The sequence below is a fragment of the Mytilus trossulus genome, chromosome 3 (assembly GCF_036588685.1).
Source record: "Mytilus trossulus isolate FHL-02 chromosome 3, PNRI_Mtr1.1.1.hap1, whole genome shotgun sequence".
Taxonomy (NCBI): Eukaryota; Metazoa; Mollusca; class Bivalvia; order Mytilida; family Mytilidae; genus Mytilus; species Mytilus trossulus.
The window spans coordinates 75,597,143-75,625,070 of NC_086375.1; the positions used below are offsets into that span (position 1 = coordinate 75,597,143).

At 31.4% G+C, this 27,928-nt stretch overlaps 2 protein-coding genes across 3 annotated transcripts; both read right to left on the minus strand.

Annotated features, from left to right (window-relative positions):
- Nucleotides 1-1,937: 1,937 nt before the first annotated feature.
- Nucleotides 1,938-18,990, minus strand: LOC134712433 (uncharacterized). Of its 2 annotated transcripts, none has more exons than XM_063573966.1 (6): nt 18,821-18,990; nt 13,503-13,597; nt 11,983-12,209; nt 10,288-10,456; nt 6,323-6,532; nt 1,938-4,603 (listed from the first exon to the last, which is right to left on the minus strand). In XM_063573966.1, exons 2-6 carry the CDS (start codon nt 13,594-13,596, stop codon nt 4,452-4,454), a joined length of 852 nt encoding a protein of 283 aa, XP_063430036.1. In that variant the 5' UTR covers nt 13,597; nt 18,821-18,990; the 3' UTR covers nt 1,938-4,451. The 2 variants fall into 2 exon arrangements, with proteins under 2 accessions (XP_063430036.1, XP_063430037.1); XM_063573967.1 differs by lacking the exon at nt 18,821-18,990 and adding an exon at nt 18,688-18,770.
- Nucleotides 18,991-23,563: 4,573 nt separating this feature from the next.
- Nucleotides 23,564-27,643, minus strand: LOC134712434 (uncharacterized). The gene is made up of 3 exons (XM_063573969.1): nt 27,528-27,643; nt 25,398-26,225; nt 23,564-24,433 (listed from the first exon to the last, which is right to left on the minus strand). Exons 2-3 carry the CDS (start codon nt 26,059-26,061, stop codon nt 24,105-24,107), a joined length of 993 nt encoding a protein of 330 aa, XP_063430039.1. The 5' UTR covers nt 26,062-26,225; nt 27,528-27,643; the 3' UTR covers nt 23,564-24,104.
- Between the last annotated feature and the right edge of the window lie 285 nt (nt 27,644-27,928).

Below are 27,928 nucleotides of genomic sequence, written 5' to 3' on the forward strand. Positions count from 1 at the left end.
AACAAAGTATGAAGCATCCTGGTATTCCACCTTCTAAAAGATAAAGCTTTTAAGAAGTTAGCTAACGCTGCCACTAGATCACCGTCCCTATATCGAGCTTTCTGCAACAAAAGTCGCAGACTCAACAAAAACAAGTATCAAGAAACACTTTATAAGAACATCAACAAATGACAACCAATGAACATAATGATCCTGACTTAGGATAAGTGCAAACTAATGCAGCGGGTTTAAACGTTTTAATAGGTACCAACTACTCTGACCTGAAACAATAATGTAACATCACAACATAAAAAGACATACTATGAAATATCAATTAAACTGGCTTAACTCAATCAAAAGACATTAACACAAACAAGTGAATATACCATGTATACACTGAACAAATAAATTCAATCTATGACACAATGTAAATACGTATACAAAATCAATAAAATAATGAGATATCTTAAACAACCATAACATTGGACAAAATGCCACAAAATTAAAAAAATGTTCACGGGTAAATAAAAATAATATTGTTGTAAGGTATACAGTAAATGAGTGATGGAGAACGGAAATATTTTTTACAAAATCAGTACGAAAACATGTACATGTATTAACATCCTAAAGGTCCATTTCTTTATGTCCCAACTAATATCAAAATGAAATATCAGTATCATAATTTTCAATTCTGCTTTCACCTTAAAATGAAATGATGTCCATGTCAATATTATCAAGTCAATTAAATATTCATTAATAAATAAATATGCATGCAATACTGTTGAACCTTGCAGTTTATTTTAACTTCAATCCTTTTTATACACCTGCTGAATATATTATGGGATAGCTAATTGTCCATCTACCCATATGTCCTACCAGTACAAATGTAACATATATATATGTCTCTGGTCCTACACAGGATCTAGGGAATGCTCTGGTCAAATTTTATGAAACTGTTCAAATTTACTTTTTTCATATTGTTGACTTTTGACTTGGGATTATACAATTTTTCAACAGGTTTTTCCACTTATAATAGGTTCTTGTAGAGGGGAAAGTTCACTGTTTTCCAATGATTTTGTCCTGTAAAGAAAATTTGAATCTGTTTATTTTCTACCAAAGTTGTACATATTGAAAGCTTGATTTTACTTCTTTACATTGCTCTTACTTGACTTGGTACCAGGATGTCCAACCACAGAGTAGGTATTGAAAAAATATAAACTTTGGAGTCAAAAGTCAGTTATATGAAATTAGTCTACTTGTTTTCAACTTGAACTTCTACATTTATGGGCCTTTAACTCGGGCAAATATTCCTATACCATACACAGATTTTGTTGGGAATGTTAAAAATAAGATCGAAATTTTGCTAGTTAGTCATTCAAAAGTAGTTGGGACCTCATATTCAGATTTCAGGCACTTTTTTACTTGTTTATTCTAGTATCTTTTGATTTATAAATTTACTCCAAACTTTAGTTGATTGTTGGAATAGCCTCCCGTTATATTTGGAAAATTCAGAATTTTCATCTCAGAGTTCTGGGAATTTTAATGTAAGAAAATATTTCACATGCATTTGGCTTGTATATATATCTCAAGTAAGGATACCCCTACAAGTTTTTTTCTGCAGAGCTTTATTACTGACATTTCATTTAATGTGCTCTACCAGTCTCTGTTAGAACAATTTAAGGTCTAAGGTTTGCTGCTCAGTTTCAAACTAAATAGCTTTCCATAACACTAGTCTATATTAATAGGGGGTTAATTGCCACATACATAATGTAAAAGATATCAGAAGAACTAAATAAAAGTGAAGCAAGGTGGTTTTTTTTTATTTGATATTCCATGAAAAGTTCTGAGCCAAAATGTAGAAATTGAGCATTGTAGTTAATTATTTGATATAAATTCAATTTATTATTCTGAAAATTATCGATTTTTGATCGGTCTGCACAAGAGGGTGACATTTAAAAAAATGTCTCCCGTTCATCCATGGAATAGAGTAAATTATTTTCCTCCTATTAGCCAATAAAAATCTGGTATTTTAATGTGAACTATAATAATATGCTGATATAGTATAATGGTTCTAGATAAATATATAAACCAGATGCTCCGCATGGTGCAGCTTTATACAACCGCAGAGGTCAAAGCCTGAACAGTTGGGGCAAGTATGGACACAACATTTAAGCTTGATACAGCACCGAATTTGGATTGTGATTAAATAGTTGACACAACATAGGTTTCTGAGACAGAATAAATGTGGGTTAAGAACTTAAACTTAAAAACTTAAAAAATTTGAATTGGACAATTACCTTTTAGGTAAGATCATGGTAGTAATATTTAGAAGGAATAACAACGACTAATTAGCATGTATTTATAGCATGCTGAGCTCTGTACTAAAGTCATACAATTTTATCCAATTATAGTCTCAGCGGTAAGACCCCTTTGGTTACTATCTGCGTTACCGCGGTTGTAAAATGGCATCTGGAATTTCTTATCAGTCACATGGTTTTATCGAGTCCGTTAATTATAAAGTACCTGTGTGACATCCGCGGTTTATTAATAAGAAGGTGGCGCTGTATCATATAAAACATCTACCTTCCAAAAGAAGTCGTATGACGTAAAAAACTTGAAAAACGGACGAAAATTGTTCAAACTACAGCAGTTTAACATGGAAAATTGTATTTAATTTAGCTTATTTTTGCTTTTTACCGTTTGTTTTAAACTGTTCTAAAAGTGTTTTCCGGTTAAAAGCGGATATTACTTCCATGGTAAGATTTAGCATATTGAAGAAACCCATATATTCATTTTTATTGAAATCAAACAAAAAAGTTTAATTTTGGACCCTGATTTTGACCAACTTGAAAACTGGGTCCATAATCAAAATTCTCAGTACATGTTTAGATTCAGCATATCAAAGAACCCCAAAAATTCAATTTTTGTTCAAATCAAACTAAGTTTAATTTTGGACCCTTTGGACTTTAATGTAGACCAATTTGAAAACAGGACCAAAAATTAAGAATCTAAATACACAATTAAATTTGGCATATCAAAAAACCCCAAGAATTGAAATCAAACAAAGTTTAATTTTGGACCCTTTTGGCCCCTAATTCCTAAACTGTTGGGACCAAAACTCCCAATATCAATCCCAACCTTCCTTTTGACGTCATAAACCTTGTGGTAAAATTTCATAAATTTCTATTTACTTTTACTAAAGTTATTGTGCAAAAACCAAGAAAATGCTTATTTTGGACCTTTTTTTGGCCCCTAATTCCTAAACTGTTGGGACCAAAACTCCTCAAATCAATCTCAACCTTCCTTTTATGGTCATAAACCTTGTGTTTAAATTTCATAGATTTCTATTTTCTTATACTAAAGTTATAGTGCAAAAACCAAATATCTTCGGACGTCGACAACGAACGAAATTTTTTCAATATTTGTAGAAAAAGAAACAATTCACAGTATATATACCAACATTTTTATCACACTAAAGTAAACAAATATACACATCCATGGTATTCAATATTAAATAATGTTAACATAGCTATCACAGTTATAAAAACAAATCTTCATAATATTAGACTACAACTTTAATTTGATTAAATAATGTACATTTCTTTTGCCAATCCCCTAGAGTCACATGTCTAGAATAATAAGACATTTTCAACTGATTTTTACACGTTTATGAGTTGTCTTATAAATGTTTTTTATGTAAGATATCTTGTATATTTTATAAGATATCACATATAGTTTATAAGGTTTCTTATATAGTTTATAAGATATCCCATATAATTTATAAGATATCTTAAAAAGAAAATTATATAAGAATAAATTGTGAAAGAGCTTGCCATAAAGATGTTATTTATAAAAAAAAAAATACCAAAAAATGAACCTCAAGAACAAGGATAAAAAGTATTGTGACTGAAATCTACTTCAAATCAAAAACAATTAATTTGTACGGGAAACATGGTGGATAAAACTAAAAATAGATTTCACCTGCCAACAGACTTTCCTACTTATACTTATACAGTAAACATGTGCAAAGTCAAGCAGATGAAATAAAAAATTACAATACAATTGATTGCATACATTGGTTAATTTTAAATAAATAAATCAAGTGAAATATAAAATCTAAATATGCATAATGCCCTACAAAATTATCAGATTGTTTCCTCCATTATCAACAACTTTCAAATTAGTGCTTTTCCCTGTACACTTCTTAAGTCACAATCAGTATGTTATAATGTCAGAACAGACTTCTCCCTGAGTGACCTCAGGTTAAACAGTGGATACCTCATTCATAAAAGAACTCCAGATTGGTGTATATATATTCTTACACGAAACTAACATCCAACAATTTTTACTTGTCTATTACTTAGAGTACTCAATTTGTTCCCCAAATAATAACATATCACTGTGGGGTCCAGTAAACTGATCAAATATAAAGAAAGAGTTACTGCTTCCCAGGGTTGACACCAGAAAATACTTTATTTGTAACCTGTCACCTCTCTGTAGGATGGCGGTGGGGCTGATTGTTGATGATTGTCATGTAAACTATTTTGCACATTTGAATCTTGGAAATCTGAATTTCCAGAGTGTGTCCTTTGATTATCAGAGAATTGTTGTACCATTGGTTGATCTGGAAATATATACATTCAAGTTTAAAAGCAATTCTAACTAAATACTGTAAACCAACTTATTTAAGTGGATACTTAATTTCCTGTATAGCTCTTTCTAGTGTACTTCATCTGCAAATTAATGTTGTGATTTTTAAACTCACTTGATGTACATGTAGTTTGATAATTGATATTCTCGTTAATTGTCTACTCGCGAAAGTTGGGAAAAATCAGTTGGTTTACAGTATATGATGCAATGGAATTCATTCTGAAACGATCCTTGAAACAACAATGTTTCCTTATACATATTGAAAAGGTGTACTGTAAGTTCAGAAATTATTCCGTGTGTTTATTATATATTGTGAATTTTTCATTTGAGACTAAAATGCAATTCAAATTTTTGCAATATTGAGAAAAATCCTACAGTCTAATTCATAAAAATTATTTCAAAATGAGAGTTTAAATTATTACATTTATAATTCCTTGTTGCATTTTTTGCAATAATTTCTGAATTTACAGTATTCAATAAAATTAAGATAGAAAATATATCTACATAGTAACATTTCCCAAAGGTACCATGAAAATAGATTGTGGTTTTCAATTCTCAGGTTTTTTGGATTAATATTAATTTATTAAATATAAAGGAAATGTTGCAACTCTCTCTGGTAGAGATGACCATATACTATTTTATCATTTTATCTATTCATGACATTTATTGTTTTAAATTTCAGAAAATTAAAATTTTATTTGGCTTGCAAAATATTTTAAAAGGGGTCAGTTGACGATTTCAACCATGTTGACTTATGCAAATACCAATGTTTCGATCAATTTAACTGTTTAAAATCAAAAATTTCTAGATAATAACAAAAATGTCAAATGTGCAAATGAAATTACATTTCCGAAGCAATAACTCCAAACCATGATACCCAGTTTCTGGAAAATTACACAGAAGAAAGAAATTGACTTGTTTAATCTCAGTCACATAGCCACTGGAAAATAAACTGTAAGCAGCTGAACAATTATGGTGAAATTCTTGTTGAACAAAAATTTCTAAAACTATTTGAATGCAGCTACACCACTGAATCTCTTTTACCCAATGTAAGTTTCCCCATAAGGTATAACTGTTTTAGATTACTTAATTGACCTACTGCTATAAATATTTGTGTTATTATTTGTGCAAACTTTGCAGATGTGTAGGACAACTACTAACTAGCATACATTTTTGTTAATGTCTTTTCTGTTGAACTAATAGAAGAAATATAGGTAATATTGAAATAAAAAAAGAACTAAATTACAGAAATGGCTCAAATGTTACAATTATTTAGTTAATGTATAGCTTATTTGAAAACAATACTAAAAAATATAGGTCACCGAAGACTTAAAAAAGATATTTCAATTTTAATGCCAAAAAGTGGCATTTTTGCACCAAAGGCAGATAATTTGGAGCTTTTTCAATGATATAAACATTTTAAAAGTTATCTGGGGCCAAACCGAGTCGATGTTTTTGGTTGATTTTTGTACCATATCATAAAGTAATAACTAAGAGTGTGATAAATAAAATTTGTAATGAAAAAACAAATGTTTAATTTTTTTCTGAAATTTTTGTACCCTTTAAATTGGTACAATACATGTACAGCTGTTTATGGATGCACATGCAAAGGGACATGCAAATCAGTGTATTTAAGGATAATTGAATCTTCTTGTGAAACAAAGTCAATGTGTCGTAATCTGTTAACATGTACCCTGAAAAGGAACAGATACATCATTATTTGCATATGTAACAGGAGCTGCCATTATAACCATATTTCCTTGTCTTCCAAGAACAACAACTCCTCCAGATTGTTCCAATTGTCTCAATGCAGCTTGCCGCCTTTTATATACACAGTAAAAGACAATCACCAAAAACACAATCATTGCAATACCAAAACATACTCCTACTGCTATACCAGTACCTGAAAGAAAAATTATTCTATTCAATACCTATATTATGCCAAACATTTCAAACTGCTATTAATTTAATTAAGTTTTTTCCCATCATTCAGGTTGAATAGAATACTATTTTCTATTTGTCGATATTTCTTACACTGTTTATTATTTAAATTTCATGGCATTATATTTTAGTGTAGCCATGGCACTCACAGCTGTGTTTTCCTTGATCAAAGCAGATAAATTAGAGCTTTAGAAAACCACTGACTTTCAGAGGTAAAACTGACAATTCTAGTCAATTAAGATTAAGCCAAGTACACTTGCCATGTGCAGTGTTCAAACTTGCAACATCAGTGTTGACAGGGAAGTGCTACTCAGTGGTTAAATTGGCTTACTACGTCTACTTGGCCACTGAGGCCCCTCATATTAAATGATGTTAATAATAAAAAGTTGTTGGCAATACATGTACATGTTTTGCATCTATGTATCTATTTTGGTCCAAAATAAGATGGAAATTCCCCTCAGCAGCAAGTTCATATCAATGTGAAGTTTACCTTGTAAACACATCAAAAGTTATCTCCCCTTTTACATGCAGTCAGGTACAATGCTATAAATTCTGGACCAGGATAAAATATACCTCTTCTGAATTAGTGTTATAAAAGGGTCTAGCTTTTAAGGACTTAAGCTTACTTGAGACTACAAATATTCCATATAAAAATACCAGGTGTCCTTCCATCCAGACTAAATTGTTTAAGCGCTCTCAACTGTGTACTTCTTGCCAGATTTTCATGAAACTTATATCATTGATTTAAATTAGTGATGGCTCTGATGAAATCAAAAATCAGTGTTGATCAATAATTTTTAGAGTTATGACATAAATATTGAAATTGTTTATTAATGCCCTCTCCTGTAAACAATTCTTGCTAGTTTTTTTTTTATAAAACTTATATGTTCACATCACCAATGTTTTGAATAAGATTGAAAATAGGTCCTGATTAATTATTAAAAAAAGAGTTATGCCCTTTACAAACATTAATTATATTGAAAATAGCATCATAAGTGCTCTATAAATGTGTACAATTATTGACATGTTGTATAAAATTATTTTTAAAAGAATCATGCCCCTTGGCAACAGTTTGTCATTGCAACTCCTCTGAAACCACACAACACAATTTCATGAAACTTTGTAGATAATAAGGACATACTAAGTTAGTATGCACATCGACAGGAAATTAAGATTCATTTTTTTTTCTTAATTTTTAACTTGGGGTGGGGGGTATGTGAGCTACTTACTAAGTTCCTTTAATTTTTTACAAAGTTAGCACTCTCACATGTACATTTCTTGCCAGAATTTTTATGAAACTTGTATCAAAGATGTCAGCAATGTCTTTGACAAATTAAAAAATTAAAAAATAAAAAGAGTAATGCCCCTTAGAATAATGATTATATGGGATATTGCACTCTCATGTGAACATTTTATAAAACTTTTATCATAGGTTAATATCAACATTGTCTTTGACACTTAAGAAGTAAGTGCTGATCAAGTATTTTTAAAGTAGTTATGCCCTTTAAAATAAATTGCTTCGCTGAGTGCAGCTGGATACGATCACAGAGGTCCAACCCTGAACAATTAGAACAAAATTGGACACAGTATTTGTGCTTGATACAGGTCTGAATTTGGATTGTTATTAAATATTTGCCACATACAGTTGTACTAGTATTTCTGACGATGACGCAGACAACAACACAGACGACCACGAAGACATTGATACCATTATATGATGCAAAAAAAAAATTGTGGTCATATAAAAATAATTAGAACAGAAATCTCATTGAATTTACTCTGAAACCTTCAATTCTCATTTATAAATTGATAGAACCAAGAAAATTTGTTTTAGTTATTGCCCTTGAATAGATAAAGTATGTGTAATGCAGGGGACAATTGAACTCTCTTCTTTTATTAGTTTCAGTTCATACAAAAATGTTTTGGAGTTTACTGTGATGTACACTTTTTTTACTGAACTACTGTGGATTCATTAATATTTGTTGGATACCAATTTTCATGGATTTCATGGGTATAGAGATACCATGAATTTAAAATGTTTAAAGAAATGTATGCAAACTTTGTCAAAACCACGAAATTAATTATCCACGAAAATATGCAAGTTTTCCTCAATCCACAAAATTGGTACCAACAAAAATAAATGAATCCACAGTATTACACATTGCACCTACAATTACAGGATTTTAAAGCTATTTTTGAAGACCCATTGGTGGCCTTTAGCTGTTTTCTGCTCTTTGGTCGAGTTATAATCTATCTTTGACATATTTCGCCATTCTATTCTTGATTTTAAACTGTTAAAACACTGCATAATTCAACATACTTTTGTCAGTGAACACTCTTAGCTTTCAATTACCACTAACTATCAACATCAATCAATAAATTGCTTTGCTGAGCAGAGCAGGATATGACCGCAGATGTCCTACCCTGAAAAGTTGGGACCAAAATGGACACAATATTCACGCTTGATATAGGTCTGAATTTGGATTGTAATTAAATTTTTGACACATAATAAGTTTCTGACACTAATTAACAGTAGTTAAGAAATGTGTAATTCACTATGTTGTTGCGAAATTAACAATTTTTTCCCTTATTCCAAAAAAAAAATTCTGTCCCTCAAGATATAGCCAGTATTTCAAATCAAATTTCTAATGAGTTAGCTACTATAATTACCCAGTTAAATATATCATAAAAGTTTAAAATATGGAGACATACATAGTCATGGCTAAAATAAATATTAATCAATAGTAACTGCTAAAATTAATTGACAGCTAATCATCTCAAGACCATCATCATTTCTTAATACATAATTTACAAGCAGTGTAAGGGAGGTATTCAAACATTGTTTTCTAAATTGATTTGGATAACCTCCCTTACACTGCTGTAAAATTGTCTCAATTGTCCTTTAACCAGAAAACCCCTTGTTTCCCCTTTTTTTGCCCCTAATTCTGAAATGACTTGTTTTATAATTTCAGAGAGATTCATACACTTTAACAATAGTAATTGTCTGCAAAAATGCTTATACATAGTCATGGCTAAAAATAATATTAATCAATAGTAACTGCTAAAATTAATTGACAGCTAATCATCTCAAGACCATCATCATTTCTTAATACATAATTTACAAGCAGTGTAAGGGAGGTATTCAAACATTGTTTTCTAAATTGATTTGGATAACCTCCCTTACACTTCTGTAAAATTGTCTCAATTGTCCTTTAACCAGAAAACCCCTTGTTTCCCCTTTTTTTGCCCCTTATTCTGAAATGGTTTAAGCCATAAACCCCCATAGTCAATCCTGACAATCTCTTTGTAAAATGGAAACTTGTTTTATAATTTCAGAGAGATTCATACACTTTAACAAAAGTAATTGTCTGCAAAAATGCTTATTTGGGCGCCGCCCCTTTTTTGGCCAATAATTCCTAATCAGTTGGAATCATAGCCCTCAAAATCCATCCAAACCTCCCTTTACTGATAATAAACCTTGTGTTTAAATTCTATTAATTTTTATGTCTTCAAACGACACTGATGACGACAACATGAAAGCAATATATACAACTACTAGTTTTTTAATTTTTGCAGTCGTATTAAAACAAAACAAAAGCTTACATATATGATTATTTTCCCTGTGTTAAAATGGTTTTTACCCTATAATACCTATCTAGTGCATTTCATTGAAAGTTAGTCAACATTCACATAGGAAATTTGATATTTTTTACCAACCTTCATTTGAATCTTCACCATATCTGCTTATTAGTGTAGCTGTAATGGTTATTCTTACTTTTGAAGCATAATATTCTGTGTTAGCAATTTCATAAGGGGCTAACTTCATATATATAAAAAGATCATCACAATATTCATTCACTGGTGGCGAATCAGTACAGGTGTAACTCTAAAAGTAAAAGAGGATAAATAATGTATAATGGTCATGATGACAAACAACCAAAATAGAAGTAAACTGTACATACCAACCCTAGCTTTTGTGATCAAATTTGTGCCGTCATTCTTCTCTCAAACTCTGTTTTATTCATTTCTTGAGATGAAACATTTAAAGATAAACAGAAGCACAACTGTCAATTTTTCATAGCAGTATAATGATTATTAAAATGTTAAGTACAAGAACTGCTTATAATAACCTTGTTACGGCTTGTACATGTATACCGGTAATGTGATGTAAACTTATATGACAATATCTTACTTTACAGACATACGCCTTAATGTAGATTCAGAACTGATCTAAGGGGGATCACTCTGGTCATGCTTCAGTGATTCCCTATATAATCAACCAATTAGGAGGGGGCAAGCAGCCCAGTCCCCATCCCTGGATCCACCTATGCTTCTCATAATCGGTTCATAAAAATGACATGTTAAAAATGCTATTTTATGCAAAATTTGAATAAGCTAAAAAATGTAATTATAAGTATTGAATTACTTCATAGGGTTGTAAAAGTGTTGACCGTGCCCATTTGCTTTCCTGCTTCATACAAAATGTACTTTGGTCAGGCCACACTTAAAAATATTTTGGTTTGCCCAAACCCTACCCAAAGGTTGAGACAGTGGGTAGGTAGGTAGGCATTTTCTTTTTTTTTTTTTTCAAAAAAAGAAATTGAAGTATCAGATGTTAGTAAGTCTTCATGCCTATTTAATTAAAAAAAAACTTCTTCAAATCAGGACAATAAAAGAATTTGAGTAGGCAGCTTTTTTCTGGGTAGGTAGCGTTTGGGCAAACAAACCTATTTTTTTATTTTGGCCTCATCACTTTTACACCCCAATGAAGTTACAAAAAGAAGCATTCAATTCTTGAATGCATAGGGCTGAGTAAAATGTCAATGGTAATATAGATCTGATGCAGAGCCAGACATTTTGAAAAGAGGTTGACAGGCACTGAGGTATTAGGCGGTTGCAGCACTTTTTTCCATTGATAAATATTGACCTAATTCCAAGAAAGGGATGGTAACCCCTCCTGTTTATGGATTTGTCAAATATTGATTGTCCTGTACTTTGTAACTGTACACAGAATCTACATGAAAAAGACTTTAACCCCGTCACATTATGTATGTATGTGCCTGTCTCAAGTCAGGAGCCTGTAATTCAGTGGTTGTCATTTGTATATGTGTCACATATTTTTTTTCTTTCATTTATGTAAATAAATAAGGCTGTTAGTTTTCTCGTTTGAATTGTTTTACATTGTCATTTAGAGGCGTTTTAAAGCGGACTATGTAGTATGGGCTTTGCTCATTGTTGAAGGCTGTACAGTGACCTATAGTTGTTAATTTCTGTGTTATTTTGGTCTCTTGTGGAGAGTCATTGGCAATCATACCACATCTTGTTTTTATATTTGACCATATATCATGATCTGTGAAAAAGGAAACTGGACCTGAAAGTTTCCTATTCTATTGACCTTCAATGTAAACCTACCTTTTTATCTGATGCATAATAGTATGCAAGTTTAGGGCCTTTACACGGTAAATCTAGAGTTGTTATTTTAGCACATATCTTGTATGTATCACCTCCGGTCATTAGTTTAAATCTTAGACTACAAAAACTAGGATAAGGTTCCCCATCCCAATGCACTTCATACTGATCATCTTCTGATTTTAGGTAGTGTCTGTATTCATCACAGTCCTCATCAGTAAAATGAACCACTGTAAAACAAGAAATCAATATATACATATCTTTTGTCATTCATTTATATACAAAAACCTTACTTATACCATTAGTTAAAAAAAAAAATAATATCTGGATTTGGAATTTTTCAACCTTTTTTTGTTTTGAATGATGTAAAATGAGACGTTACAAGTTGTTTGTTTATGATACGCCAGAATGTTATCAATGAACTATCAAACGCTAAAGTTGACTGCATTTTAGTATAAGTACTAACGAAATTTTCAAAAATCTTTTAAATTTTTTACTAAATTAGCGAAATATATAATCATCAACAATTTGTATGAAATACATTCATACATTTATACGTATATAAATGTCAAGTAAAAATGTTTTTTTCTTTTCTTTTTTTTTTTTATACCTGTTTAATAATTTTCTGTCAGTAATATAATTGTAATCATAAGCAACAAAGTAAAACAGTCAGGAATCTGATGTTCAGTAGTTGTCCTTTGTTCATGTGGTTCATAAGTGTTTCCTGTTTCTTGTTTTTCTATAGATTAGATCATTGGTTTTCAACTTGAATAGTTTCATTCTAGTAATTTTTTGGGGCCTTTATAACTTGCTGTTGGGTGTGAGCCAAGGATCTGTGTCGAAGACCATATTTTGACCTATAAGGGTTTACTAACTTTACTTTTATAAATTGTGATTGTGATGGAGAGTTGTCTTATTGGCACTCATACCACATCTTCTTTTATTTATTTTAACTACTTAAAACATTGTATCATATATCATGTATATAGCTTTTTAAGGGCAACTAAACATTGTATTTTAGTAATTATTTGTCAGAATTCTGCAAAATATTGTTTCCAGTCTATGGGAAGTCTTCAGCATGACATCATACAGTTTCAGTGTCAAATGTGAAATATTCGAGTCTGGATTTGGAATTCTTTAAGCAAATTAATCTTTTGATGTTTCAAGTGATGTAAGAATGAAAGTTGTAAGGCTCGCATGTTTTAAATTTTAGTTCATTTATATGTTTTTGAGTTTTAGTGTGGCATCCATAATCACAAGACTAGTGCACATTTCTGTTTAGGGGCCAAGTTAAGATCACCTCCTGTTTGTGAGTTTGCACCCGACATGTGATAGCTGTGGTTGACTCCAATTTTAATTAACAAGGATGTCAGTTTTCTTGCTGCAGTTAAGTGGTTCTCTCCAGGTTCTCCAGTTTCCTGTACTACTAAAAACTGACCGCCAATGACTTTTTTAATCACATTTACATGAACTCTAATACTACATGTACTATTTATACTAACAACCCCATTATGTTTACATACCTTTGTTTATTGCATGTACTTGATGATTAGTAAACAATCCATCACACAGGAATACCACAAGCAGCAATTCTAATAGTCTTGATGGATAAGACATTCTATAATAGAAATTAAAGAATTATTACTAAGAAATCAAATAACATAAATTACTTGTAATAGGAGTGCATGATTCTCACTAGAAGTATGAAAATAAGAAGATGTGTAATATGATTGCAAATGAGACAATTCTCCACAAGAGACCAAAATGGCACAATAATTAACAACTATAGGTCAATGTATAGCCTTAAACAATGGGCAAAGCTCATACTGCATAGTCAGCAAATCATATTGTCTTCAAAAGAAACAATAATCCAGGACCTCTGAGGGTTACAAGCCATTGCCCTGTTAGAACATGATTCTTGCTAGAAAATCATTTTCTCTCCCCTGGAATTCATTTCCTTGCAGCTGGCTTAGTATTCATGGTATTGATCATGTTTATCACACTTTTCTTCTTCAGGAAAACATAATTTGCATATGTTTAAACATGTGTAATAACTACAGAATTTTCTTATTTGTATTTATATAACCCTGGTCAAATGACTTGTTAAAATACCCTGTGTTTACAGATGCAGCATCATGAAAGTTGAAGACAGAAAGTGTAAGCTATGTAAGAATGCTGCTTAAGACGAACTACATTTTCTTTTAAAATGTCCTGTTCAAAAGATACAAGATTTCAACATCTATCTTATTTAAATTCTAAATTCATCTGAAGATTTTATTATTCCTTCAAACTAATCTAAAGTAATGCACACCTTTTTTGACATGTTTGAAGAAGGAAAGAAACTCGTATATCAAACCCCTTAGCACCATAGTCAGGTGGTGATGTAAAGGGATTGTAAAAGCCTGACTACTGAAAAACAAATAAAAAAAAGAAAATCCTAGAAATATCAACATGCATGAAGCTATACCTGTTTAACATAAATAGATCATTTAATATATTTGTTCGAATCTTTTGTAAAAGTCTGAATCTACTATGAATTCTATGTACTTTTCTTATATTTAATTAACAGCAATTCACTATCTGCTCAGATTCAATATGCTGTTTGTATTTTTGTCAAGTCTGTGATTTATGTCCCAAAAGCGACCCAAAGCGCAAAGCAGCGTCAATATTTAGGTTCCGAATGAGGATAAAGTCTTTTGAATGACTCTTCATGAAATTTTATGAAAGTTGAACAGAAACTGTTAATGATCAAAAGAGTATTCAGAGCAATATAATAATGCAATTATATCTTTAATTTTTAAGGACGAAATGTATTTCTTTCTGCAATTAATAAGTGGTCGCAGTTTAGGCTTACATTTTGTTATTTCTCAATAACATTAACTATACTTGTCGAACCTTCATTGAATTTTATGGAAATGCAGAAGAAGCTTTTTCTATGACTAATGTCTCAAGCTAAAATTTTTAAAGCATTTGCTTTTGGTTTTTTTCTGTTCTTTTCTGATAGACAAATAGCCAGACTCTTCTTTATGCAATTAATTGTTTTACATGCTTAATTTATAAACCTTCATAGATTGTAGTAAAAAATTCAAGATCAAGAAAAAAATATCAAAAGAAAATTTTAGATTTTTTTTTAAATCCCTTTAAAGGACTGATAAATTGATTCACTTTTTGTGGGAAGAAATCCTAGGTGGTTTTTTTGGGGTTCATTAAAAGGTGCTTTTGTCGATTGTATGCTCACTCACGGCACTTATTTAAAAGTAATATTGGTTTGGACGTTTTCTCTAAAACTAATGACCATTAGGCTAGTTTCCAGTATAACAAGATGAATAAGTTAACATATTACAAATTTAACCCCCAAACAAATAAACCATTTATTTTAGATTCAAAAGTATGCTGTTATCAATGATTTTTTACTGACAGGAATCATTATGGTATCTCATTCTCGATAGCTTTCAGGGGCTTCGCCCCTTTGAACTCACCACCAACAGGTTCTTTGACATTGAGCGGTTGGTTCCCCTCATATCCCTTGTAAAGGTTTGGGCATACACGTAAAAATAACCCAGCTACGCCACTGATCAATGTACTTTAAAAAAAATCGAATAATATAAAAACTAGACAAACCATGCCCCCACACTCCACTCTGAAGTAACTTTATTATAACAAAGTCAATGTATTACTTTCTTTGAGATATCATTGTGTCTCATGAAGACATTTTAAAACAACTAAAACATTAAACTGCTTATACCCCAAAAATGACAAAGTTCAACTATCTCCCAAAAGAGCAAATATTAAAAAAAAATCAAAACTCTGACAGTGACCACATGAACACCTTCAGCTTTAATATAAGTTCAAACAGCCAGCAAAGTGAAAATTTCCCAGGATTTAAACTGTAGGAGTTAAGCTGAATTACTATATGCCCAAAATGAGAAGGACAGACAGACAAGGATAAAACAATATCCCCTCCCCCCCTGAATAAAAGATAAACAAGGAGATAACTCCAATAGGCTTAGAGCTGTAAATTGATTAATAAATGCAATTTCTCCTGATCAGTGGCTTCCAAAATGACTTAATTTTTTGTCATATATACATGTATATACATGTACATGTTTTGTTTAAATAAACTCATCATAGATACCATGACTAAATTTAGTATAGGCCAGACGTGCGTTTCATCTACAAAAGACTCATCAAACGCTCAAATCCAAAAAAGTTTAAAAAGCCAAATAAAGTACGAAGTTGAAGAGCAATGTTCTTTATCCTTGAAATTTACTGTTCTTTAATTTGTAATTCATTTTATTGTATATTTTATTAACCATGATTGGTTAATAAAAATCAGAGTGGAATTAGGAGGGACATGGTGCACATCCACACTTTTGTGGGAAAATTTTTGTATACTTCTTGTAATTTTATTGGGGTGTGAAAGTGTTGATCGAAGCACAATTTGCATCACTTTTATATGGCAAAAAAGTGGACAAAAAGAGCTATTTTTTAAGGGGCTCGCGGGTCTAAATAATTTTTTTTTATTTAATATAGGATTTCCCTAATTTTTTCTATAAATGAACTTTCTCTTATAAGTAGTGTTGTCAATAAAACCGGTCGAACGACCAAATACCGAATACCAAAAACGCTAACCGGTTAACCGGACTTTGTTTTAAATTTTGATAGTTTTGATATAAATTTGCATGGAAATCATTAAATAGTTATGTTTTATTTAAAAATTGTCGTCGTGGTTAATTATTTGACAGATCAATTGTCCAGTATATTGATTGCTATTGTTGATCCTAAATACATAAAATTAATAAGAGCTCGGGGCAGGACCTTAAAGAAACATGATTGATAAACATGTTTTTTTAACGATAACTTTAAATCATAGATGTGATTAAATTTTACTAATTAGTTCATTATTTCGTTTTTGATCTAATACTGTGTAAACCAACATCTAAATGTGTAACCTCAGTAGTGCAAGGTTTAGTCTTTCTTTAAACGAAATGCTACCTTAAAAATTGTGAAATGCAAACTAATGTGAATGTACTCAAGGTGTACGTGATAGTACGAGTAACATGCTTTAAGAAACAAGCAAACAAAGTAAAGAAACAGGTCGTATATTGAGCTATAGTTATTAATTTCTGTGTCATTTTAGTCTCTTGTGGAGAATTGTTTCATTAGCAATCATACCATATCTTCCTTTTTTCATAATTAATCATTTCAAATTGAACCACTCCACATTATTTTCGAAGACAATAAAAGTAATTAAACAATGATCGGTTTCAGACAAATTCAACGTTCAATTCTACGAGATCAAGACGTTTTTTTTTTTTTTTTTCAATTTGAAATTGGTACAAATGCTATAGTTGATACGGTGTATTTGTTGATTAAAAAGTAAACTTCTCCAGGAATCCTCACAGACAAGCCTTATAATGCCAAAGGACAAACTTCAATTCTTTAATCGTAGTATTATGACTTGGACGAAAGGTTGTCAAATTGACACTTATACCACATCTTATAACTATGTGTACATGTATGGTACTATTGAAAAGGCTTTCAAACGACACCTTAAAACTACCGGTTAACCGGTTAATCGGTCGAACGATTATCTGAGTAACCGGTTAGTCAAAAGTGTACTATTTGACAACACTACTTATAAGTAATAGAAAAATGAAATAAAAAAATGAGGTCACCGTTCATTTACGCTCACAATCTGCCTTCGAAAGAAGCATACATTTTTGTCAAATGTTTCTATTCTGTTGAACTAATAGGAGAAATACTGGTAATCATTGGTAATATTGAATTAAAAAAAGAACTGAATTACAGAAATTGCTTAAATTTTAAAATAATTTAGTTTATGTACAGCTTATTCAAAAACAACAATTACAAATATAGGTCACCAATGAGTTAAAAAAGATATTTCAATTTTAATTACCAAAGGGAGATAATTTGGAGATTTTTCAATGATATCTACATTTTAAAAGTCACCTGGGGCCAAAACAAATTGAATTTTTGGAATGATTTTTGTACCATATGATTAAGTAACAACTACTAAAGGTAATAGATAAAATTTGTAATAAAAAAATAATGTTCACTTTTTTTCTGAAAATGTTATACCCGCCCGCTTAATAGTAAGAATTATTTTTTTTAACATTAAGAATTTTATTTTTTAATATTAAGAATTCATTTTATAATATTAAGAATTTTTTTTTAAATGTTAAGAATTCATTTTCAAATATTAAGAATGAACATGCTTGTAATATTAGAAAATGAATTTCTAGTATTAAAAAAATCATTTTTTTTACTTTTAAAATTTTTATTAAAAAAATTAATAATATCAGAGACATATAATACATTATTACATTGTATTATATGTCTATAAATTATTACATTGTATTATATTTCTCTGTTAATATTAGTATTTAAAAAAAAAAATCGAAAGTCTTAAATATTAGTAATAGGATATAAAAAAGGGGGGTCCACCCTTATCTCCCATTCAAAAACATTGCCCCCTCTAGATCCGCCACTGACAAGGTAAATTTCGAATGAATTGCATAGTTGTTAGCCAAACAAACTAATGAATTCTCGTCAAATCTATTCATGCTATTATCATCATCATACATGTCATATCAAAGGGAGATAAAAGCACAACATTTTTTAATTTAAGAATTAAATTCGTGTAAATGTCATAGTTATAATCAACTCACTGTCAGTCAGACTAACCTTAGAAAGAATTGCACTGACTTCTATCTGGTACTTATTAGTTGTAGATTCCAAATAATAAACACCGATCAACACTATATATATATAAAGTGTATAACATAATGATACAGAAATATTGCGATATAATACCAACCTCTATCCCTGGTATTTACAAATATGATCTTACTCATTCAAGGCAGAGTTTATTATACAGTGGAACCACAGTTAATGATCGTTAAGATCTACATCTTCGTCAAATAAACATTCTGCTTTATTGTCCACAATGTTAAAAAGTGGTTGACCTTATGGTATAAATAAATACGGGTCAATGGTGGCCTTTACTAAAACAAGGAACGATAAAACGGAACGGAAAGGGAAAATATTGGACACATGGGCTGTGTCATTGTAAAACAGATCAACACATAAAAACCTGTGTAAGATCGTTGTGGGGCTCATATGGATGGATCCTACCATTTTTAAACCACCTTATTGTTGTACTCTTTCAAAACTGATACAAACATTTAATCCTGCATGGTTTGGTGCAATATTTTACACAGTTAAAAGTATTTAAGAATTTAATGCTTCTTATTGTAACTTCATTGGGGTGTAAAAGCGTTGACCGAAGTACAATTTGTATGAAGCGCGTTCCGCGCTTTATTCTTAGATCATTTTTAATATAAGAAATTGATCTTTTTTTAAATAACGCAAACCGTCATTTGCGTAATTACGCAAACCTTTGTTTTGTAGCGGGGATGCTTCCCCCTAGTACAGGTAGAACATATATAGCCAGTCTTAATCAATTGAGCTAGGGAATCAATTCTTTGGCTCAGTGGGTTAAAGTACTGACTGCCACCCAGACGACCGGGGTTCGAATCCCGGTGGTGACGATATGAATTTGTAGAGTAGATACGTGCTCTCCGGTTACATTTGGCGCCCAACTAAAAAAATCCACGTTGGTTATCTGGAGTATAGCCAGGGTTTGTGTTGTTAAGAGTCGTATATAAGGATATGTTGACTCTTGTGGTGGGGGAATAGTGTAGCGGGGTTGCTCCCCCTAGTACAGTAGAACATATATAGCCAGTCTTAATCAATTGAGCTAGAGAATCGATTCTTTGGCTCAGTGGGTTAAAGTACTGACTGCCACCCAAACGACCGGGGTTCGAATCCCGGTGGTGACGATATGAATTTGTAGAGTAGATACGTGCTCTCCGGTTACAGTTTTATCTTATTTCTTAGATCTTTGTACTCATTGCAAAGTAAAATTCTTGAATATTTAGATCATAATTTATCATTGAGTAATAACGAGCAGCATAATATATATAAAAAGATATGGTATGACGGTGCAAATAAGAAAACTCTAGGCTAACAGGGGCGAATCTAGGATTAATTTTTGAGGTTATTTTTTTTTTTAAATATTCTTCTAAAGGGGTGCAATGTAGGCATTTCGAACTATTGTGAGGTACAGTCAGCAAGAAATTAAAGTTTCAAGTAGAAACCACCTAAATCCAACCTGACAACAATCTACAATCACTAGTATCATGGACGGGCAGATGTAAAACAATATGTTACTGTTCCGCCAAAAACCTCTCAGCTATGATGGCAAGGTCTCCTACAAACTTGAAAAATCTTCAACAATCTCCTAACACCAATAACTTACGCACTACATGTAAGAGATTCATTCTGCATATCTATGATAGAGTTTATAAAGCTGCATCCCAAAACTGAAGCTGAGGATCATGCGAACATGTCTCCTACAAACTTGAAAAATCGCCAACAATCTCCTAACACCAATAACTTACGCACTAAATATATGAGATTCATTCTGCATATCTATGATAGAGTTTATAAAGCTGCAGCCCAAAAAAGAAGCTGAAGATCATGCGAACATTTTATTTTGATTCTGTGTTCCTATGCAAACCAATCTACACTCAAGACCCCATGGCAGCACTTCTAAAATAATCTATATCAATATCAGGTCAAAAATATCTGTCAACCAATCCTTTAAAGACATTGGTGCTGGTAGTTGTGATAAACAGAAAACAGAAAGATCACAAAAATAAGAAGTGTTTGTTTTCAGATCGTCAACGTGTGTCTTAGCCATTCATCATGGTTTCAATTATGTGAAATGAAACCGGTTCACTTAAGAATTACTTTAGCACTCCATAACACCATCCTCGACAAACTTGGTTAGTTCGATGGAAATGTAAAGAGCTGACAGATAGACGGGCGGATCGACGGAAGCAAAGTGAGACAAGACAGATCACATCAGCTCACATGACCAATACTAGATACTAGAATTAGATTTTGTAAACGAAAAATTCCATTTTCGCCGTGATTTTCAATTGTCCTTTCATAATGTTTTTACTTTTTGGATTTTCGGAGGTCGTGCCAGACTTTATATATAACTTGTGTTCCCCACAAACGACTAAAATCAGAATGAGATGCATTTACGAAGTTATTTTTATTTTGTGGGGATCCCGGGCATGCATGTTATACGGTATACAGTAACATAATTCGGCACTTCGATTATCAAAGAAATTGATTATAAAAACGGCAAATACAATGAAACAATTTTTTGTACTATAACTGCTTAAACATTTTTTTTATTTTTCAGTCAGACACCTTCCTTTAAAGTATATAATATTTATAGAACTTGAATAAATCGTAGGTCAGTTGATTAGTAAACACGATGATTCTGTTACTAAGTTACTTAGTATAGAAAGTCCCTGGTTAAACTGACACTTTTATATACTTTGAATGTTAAGAAGGAATGGTCTCTTCTGATACTGAAACAAGTTGATGACACCCATACTTCGCAAATTTTAGGGGGGTGCACGCCCGCCACGCCCCCGCCTAAATCCGCCACTGGCTAAGTCACTATTCGTAAAACTAATCCATCATAGGTCAAAGTACGGTCTTCAACACGGAGCATTGGCTCACACCGAACCGCAAGCTATAAAGGCCTCCAAAATGATATCCATGATACTCATAGTATATATATTGCACAGGAAATTGAGTAAATTGAAGTTATACCGAATAAAAATTTTAAAAAAACCTGCTAAAGTAGCTACAACCGAATATAACTATACTTCCAAAGTCAGCTCTCGTTTGAGGACTGTGTAAATCTGGTTAGATTCAAACAAGCTATCCTTTGTATAGAATAAAGATGTTTTATTAATAAAATTATGTTCTCTCCATTCAAATTGCTACCCAAACATCTTTTAAATACTTCACTATATTAAAATGATACTTTAATGACTTTCTATCAGAGAATCTTTAAATTATCTTATTCTGAGATTTAAAAAAAATCAAAAATTTTAAAAAAAGTTTCTTTATTAATTATAATTCATTTTAAAGCAGAAAGACCATTTCGTCTATTTGACTTGGACGGTTTCACAATTGTACGACATTGGTTTTTTTTTCTTTCTATTAAAATATACCTATATACTTTATCTATTTTTGCTTGTTAAATTAAATACTTTTCTGATGCACAAATCATTCCCAATTTATGTATAATTGCAAATTTAAGTATCCCCTTATTCCTATTGAAGATTCATTAAATTGTTTGGCCTTGAATGTTTCTTTTTTTTTGTCTACTAGTAAATCACAACCGAAATGAATGACAGACGGGCATATATTATATATACAAAATGTAATGCATAATTGAAGTGAACATATTTGCGTTTTAACGCAAAGGTTGGCGTTATATATCGCAAATGTTTGCGTTATATATCGCAAAAGGTTCGCGTCATATAACGCCAATGTTTGCGTTAAAACCCAGTTTTGCGTTATTTCGCAAATGTTTGCGTTAAAACGCAAAGATGTAACATAGGGAGAAATATTTAAAAAAAAAGTTGTGTGGCGCTTATACGCTTCCGTACATTTTCGACTCCATTGATATCTTTCCTCAAATGCGTATACCATATTGTGTTTATTCCAAGTGCGGTTGTACTAACGCAATTTCCAGTCTTAAAAATGTAGATTGATCTTTAAAGCTAACTTGAATATAAAAAAAAGAAGATCAAGTGGTATGATTGCCAACGAGACTACTCTCCACAAGAGACAAAAAATTACACAGAAATTAAACTCTATGTATCTCCGTACGGTCTTCAACAATGAGAACAGCCCATGTTTTATATTTGTGATTACGGGATTTTTTATAGTCAGCTATAAAAGGACTCAAATTTATACAAACGAAAAAAACTAACGACCTAACTAATGTACAAAAATATGAACGAAAAAAATGTATGTAACACAGGCACATACACTTGTATTCAAAACATTTCTGGCAACTGAAAAAAACCTCCTGGACAAAGAAACTGTATTCTAATTTAAACAATCTAAGATTTTCAAACCTAGCTGGAGAAAAATTTCTATTTAACAATGTTTACCAAGTGTTAAACAACGAGTGGTTGATCAGTGCACGCAGGATCAATCATCAAAAATTCACAATTCTCCAAACTAAAATGTTATCAACATTTTTTTACTACAGAATAAACTTTAAAACTATTATATCAAATATACTTGTCTTCCTACATGTTGTACTGCATAACACAAGATAACTAAAAGGACACCATAGCTGTCAAAATTATAATCGCCGATTTGACTCAAATTCTCATATTTGAAAAACCACAAGACCACAATTATCGTCCCTTGATTTTCGTTGTTCTCGTTGTTCTTATATAGTCCCTAGGCTAGTGTTGACAGTGGGTTACTTACCATTAATTTTTATACCCCTTCCGAATTTATTTCTCAATGTTTTATGCCTCTAATTGCAAGTAGGGGGTGAAATTACACTGTAAAATCCTGTTCGTCAATCAGCTTTAAAAAACTATAAGTTTATGGAAACTGTTTTCTTTTATTTCAATAACATTACAACATCAGATATTTGATAACAATAACCATTTAATAGTTGCATCAGCACAATAAATAACAATAATAAATAATACATAGTAAATAGTTATTGATTTATATAAACTGTTATATTGAAGCCGTTGGTATGTAATTCAGTAGCTGCAATCTAAGCATGCGCAATAGATTTTAATGTATAATGTTTATCCATCTTTCCTTCATTGGCAACGGAAACGTCCACACTTAGTCTGCTAATTTCTGGAGTACATTTTCTCACTTCAATACCAACCATCATCATTTCGAAATTAATCAATTATTCTGGGTCTTTGCGCGAAGTGTTTTCGTTTGTTTTCGTTTGTTGTCTTTTCTGTTTTTGGCTAAGATTTGTATTGATATATGAAAATCAAGGGGGCGGGGTCCAGACCCCCTTTTATGGGAAAATTTTTGTTGATTATATAGTTAATCCCTGAGGCATGATTAGAGCGGATCCCAGTGGGCACCCCTAAGAAAATATCTTGATCTGCCACGGGATATTTTTTCACTATAACACCATGAAGTAAATGCATAGATGTTTGGAAAAGCACTTTTTAAAAAAAGTCGCTTATATCACTGTTTTTTAAACTATCCTTTCGCGATTCAGTCTGTGTTCCTGTGCATTGCTTACAACTATTTTGTAATATAATAGTATATTCAAAACATAAAAACACATACACTGCGGTTGATACAACACTTGGAATGATGTCCTGATGTAGAAAACCATACATGGAATAAATAATGATTACCCCAGGTCTGATAATGTATATACATAGTATATATGCAGACAAAACTGACCGGCAGACATAATTCTGATACTGGCACGATCCACATACGTTGTCTTCATTGCAAGGCACAAAGAAATACATTTCTTGCTGCTTTTCTGAAAAAAAAGAGATACATTAATATTTTGCAAATGTAAATACTTCTTGCTAGATTAACACGATCAATAATAAAAAGAAAATTGCATCATTGACTGCACATTAAAGAACCTATGTAATAAAATTAACGTTACCAATTTTTCTTGCACCAGATGTATTTATGTAATAATTCTTTGATTAGACTTTTCATATATTTAACATGGGCACCTTTTGTCGTTTAAAAATGTTGAAAAAAATAACAAGGATTTTATAAGATTTTTAAAGATGACATTTTAAACTATATTTAATAAATTAATGGAAATAAAAGTAGGGGTTTAATAATGGGCATTTTTTTTTAATGGCACAACATGGATAAAATCAGAGGAGCGAACTTCCTTAATTAACACCCGTCCGATATTAGAAATGTATGCTGATCATGGAGTAGGAGTTCCTAATTGCTTAGGTTCGGGATGTATGAATATACAGTCATGTCCAATTGGATTTCGAGCGAAATGAAGGAGCGTGCCATTTTCTCTAAACTTTCAAACAAAAGTTTAAACCTCTTTTCCAATACATGTCAAATTATCCGCCGTTTATCTCGGAAAACCCACTTTGATATACCTACCTATTAGATTTATTGTCAATTCGATCTTTCATGAATCTATAAGGAAATATTTCTAAAAGGACGTGAATCAAAGAAAATTAATCAAATATTGAAACTATAAAATGTTATTTTGTTTCTTTCTCTCAAACGATTTGTGCATTTTGTATTTCTATGTTATTGTAAATAGTATGGCATTGCAATCCGTTTACAAATTTTAATTTTGATTTCTTTTCTTTACTGACTTGGATTACTGTTAAATCCACTATGGTGATTTTTACATGTGACGTATCTTTCTCGTTTGTTTTTCTCGCCTTTAAGTTGCTATATCATTGACATGTACCCCAAGTCTCCTTTTATTGATATATTAATACTAAATTAATTACCTGTTGTCTTTCTTGATCGTGAGTACACCACTAACAGCGCAACTCCCATAGGTATGTATAACAAAACATATTCACATGCTATAATGAGAAGGTGCTCATTCGGGTTAAGACCACAAGCCATTGGTTCTAGCTGAAGGTTTGATGTCAATTCGATTCCATTCGGTTGGTAAGTGGTTGTCATACTTTGAAGGGCAATAACACATAGCGTACAAAGAATTGTGTAAGTGAAAAACACATATTTCAGAATAACAATTTTTGAATTTCTAAAATGCACACCAATAGCGGAACCAACAATTACAGCTATTGATAAAACGCCACAGAACATTGGAATTGAATAGAAGTCACTGCATTGTATTGAGTCTTGTTCCGGTTTTAAGTAGGCGTGTCTAGCAACAATTACAGTAGCTGAACAGTAGCATATTTGGATAAATCCAAACAAATTCGTCCACCATAGACTCCAAACTGTTGTTCTTCGTCGCTTTTCATAAAGTGGATATAGGAGGAAGAAGAATCCAAAGAACAGCGATAGAAAAATAACGATCATCTGTACCACTTCAAACATCTGCATTAGATCATAGTCAGCCTTTAGTTTTCGTATTATCTTGATGATAAGGATGTGGATTCGTGGATTGTCAGGAATAGATGGAAGATCTGTGTGATTCATTTTCGAAGTGTTGTTGTTTTTATTCTGTGTTGTTTTTATCTGTGTGATCTATTGTGGATGCTTTGTCTGTTAACTCTGTGTTTACCAAAGATAAAGTGGGAAAATCATGTATTATCTTCTGTCGAATTTAATTGGTTGAGTGGGAACTCAATGATTTTGAATGACTGAAAAGAGATAAAAAAAAACAATGCGAATTTCATATAAACAATAACTCACTCCATCATATTGTCTTACAAATTGTTGCACGTCTATTAAGTTTAAGTTAGTTTATATTTTATAATGCATGTGCAAATGAAAGTATACGTTCATTATACTCGCCATCGCTAGTCAATGGTTATGATCTAGGCCTCTCGTGTGAAAAACACAGCTTTTCTGCCATATTCAAGGAGTTTCTGTTATAACACATTATATTTGCCATTAAAAAAACACTATTCCAAGATAACGTAACGTATCCACGTATTTTCTGGTTATCATAATACAATTTCTTATAGTTAAATATTCTTCAAACAATTTAAAAAAAAAACCAACAACATAACAATTTTTTGATTTGTGTTATATTAACACTAAGTTACCAATTGGCGATATAGACATACAAAGACACAAACATGAAAGTATTCATAAATGTTTGTACACCAGATACAGTTTCTTTAAAAAACAAATAACCATACCGTCAGCGTACATTGATTCTACATTAACCTCACCATGTACCTGTTAAGGATAGGATTCGGTCCCAGTACTTTTAAAAATCGTTCAATCCTTTATGGATGGATTTAACTTAGATAAATAAAATCGTATAACTAAAAAGCCATGAATGAGGTTTTTGAATTTTATAAATGCCTTTAAAACCAGGTTTAATCAATCCACCATGTTCTAAATAAGAAAAATCCTGTACCAAGTTGGGAATATGATAGTGGTTATCTATTCGTTTAATGTGATTGAGCTTTTGATTTTACCTTTTTGCTTGGGGACTTTCTGTTGTGAATTTTCTTCGGAGTTCAGTATTTTTGTGATTTTACTTTTTGTTAATTAAGAACTATTGAAAAATCAAAAGTTCCTTTATCTGTAGATTATCGATATTTTTAATTTGACAATAATTTTTATTCACATTTTCTTGAGCAATTCACATTAAATTCATATAATAATCGCAACTTTTGCCTGTGATAAACATACTGAAAATTAAATTGTTGCTTCATTGTATTGTCAATGCATCGTATGCCATCAGAATCAGCATTAAGTGCAATTAAAACTGATGTCTGAAAAAGGCTAAAAATAAGACAGGACACGAATCTGTTTTTGAAAAGTGGTAAATTATTGCTATTGTAAATGAATATCAAAAATACATTGGAATGATTGTATTGCATACAACTGGTTTTAAAATTAAAAACATAAAAAAAAAAAAAGAATACGTTGATTTATGCTTAGTTTACAATTATTCTAATATTAAATAAAATAAATAAACAACATACTTTTTATCGTCCTGTTTTTTTTTCTTTCGAATCTTGTATTTCCTACCCAATGACAAGTAAAACTGATACAAAATAACAAGGTGTATATCTAACTGGTATACCCGGAAGGTGCCAAAGGCAAATATAATACAAGAAATTATAAATAGTACCTCATGTTTTTAATCAATCTTGTTAAATTTAATTCCTATGCGGTCTAGAAGATCGACAGTCCGATATAAAAAAAAAAAAGGAGATGTGGCATGATTGCCAATAAGACAAATCTCCACAAGAGACCAAATGACACAGACCCCGCCACCCTAATTTGAGACAGTGGTATAACAGTACAATTGGGAAAACTATAAGCTAAAAACCTTTGAAGAAATTGTTTAATTGTCACTAAAAATTAGTTAAAATGCCAATGT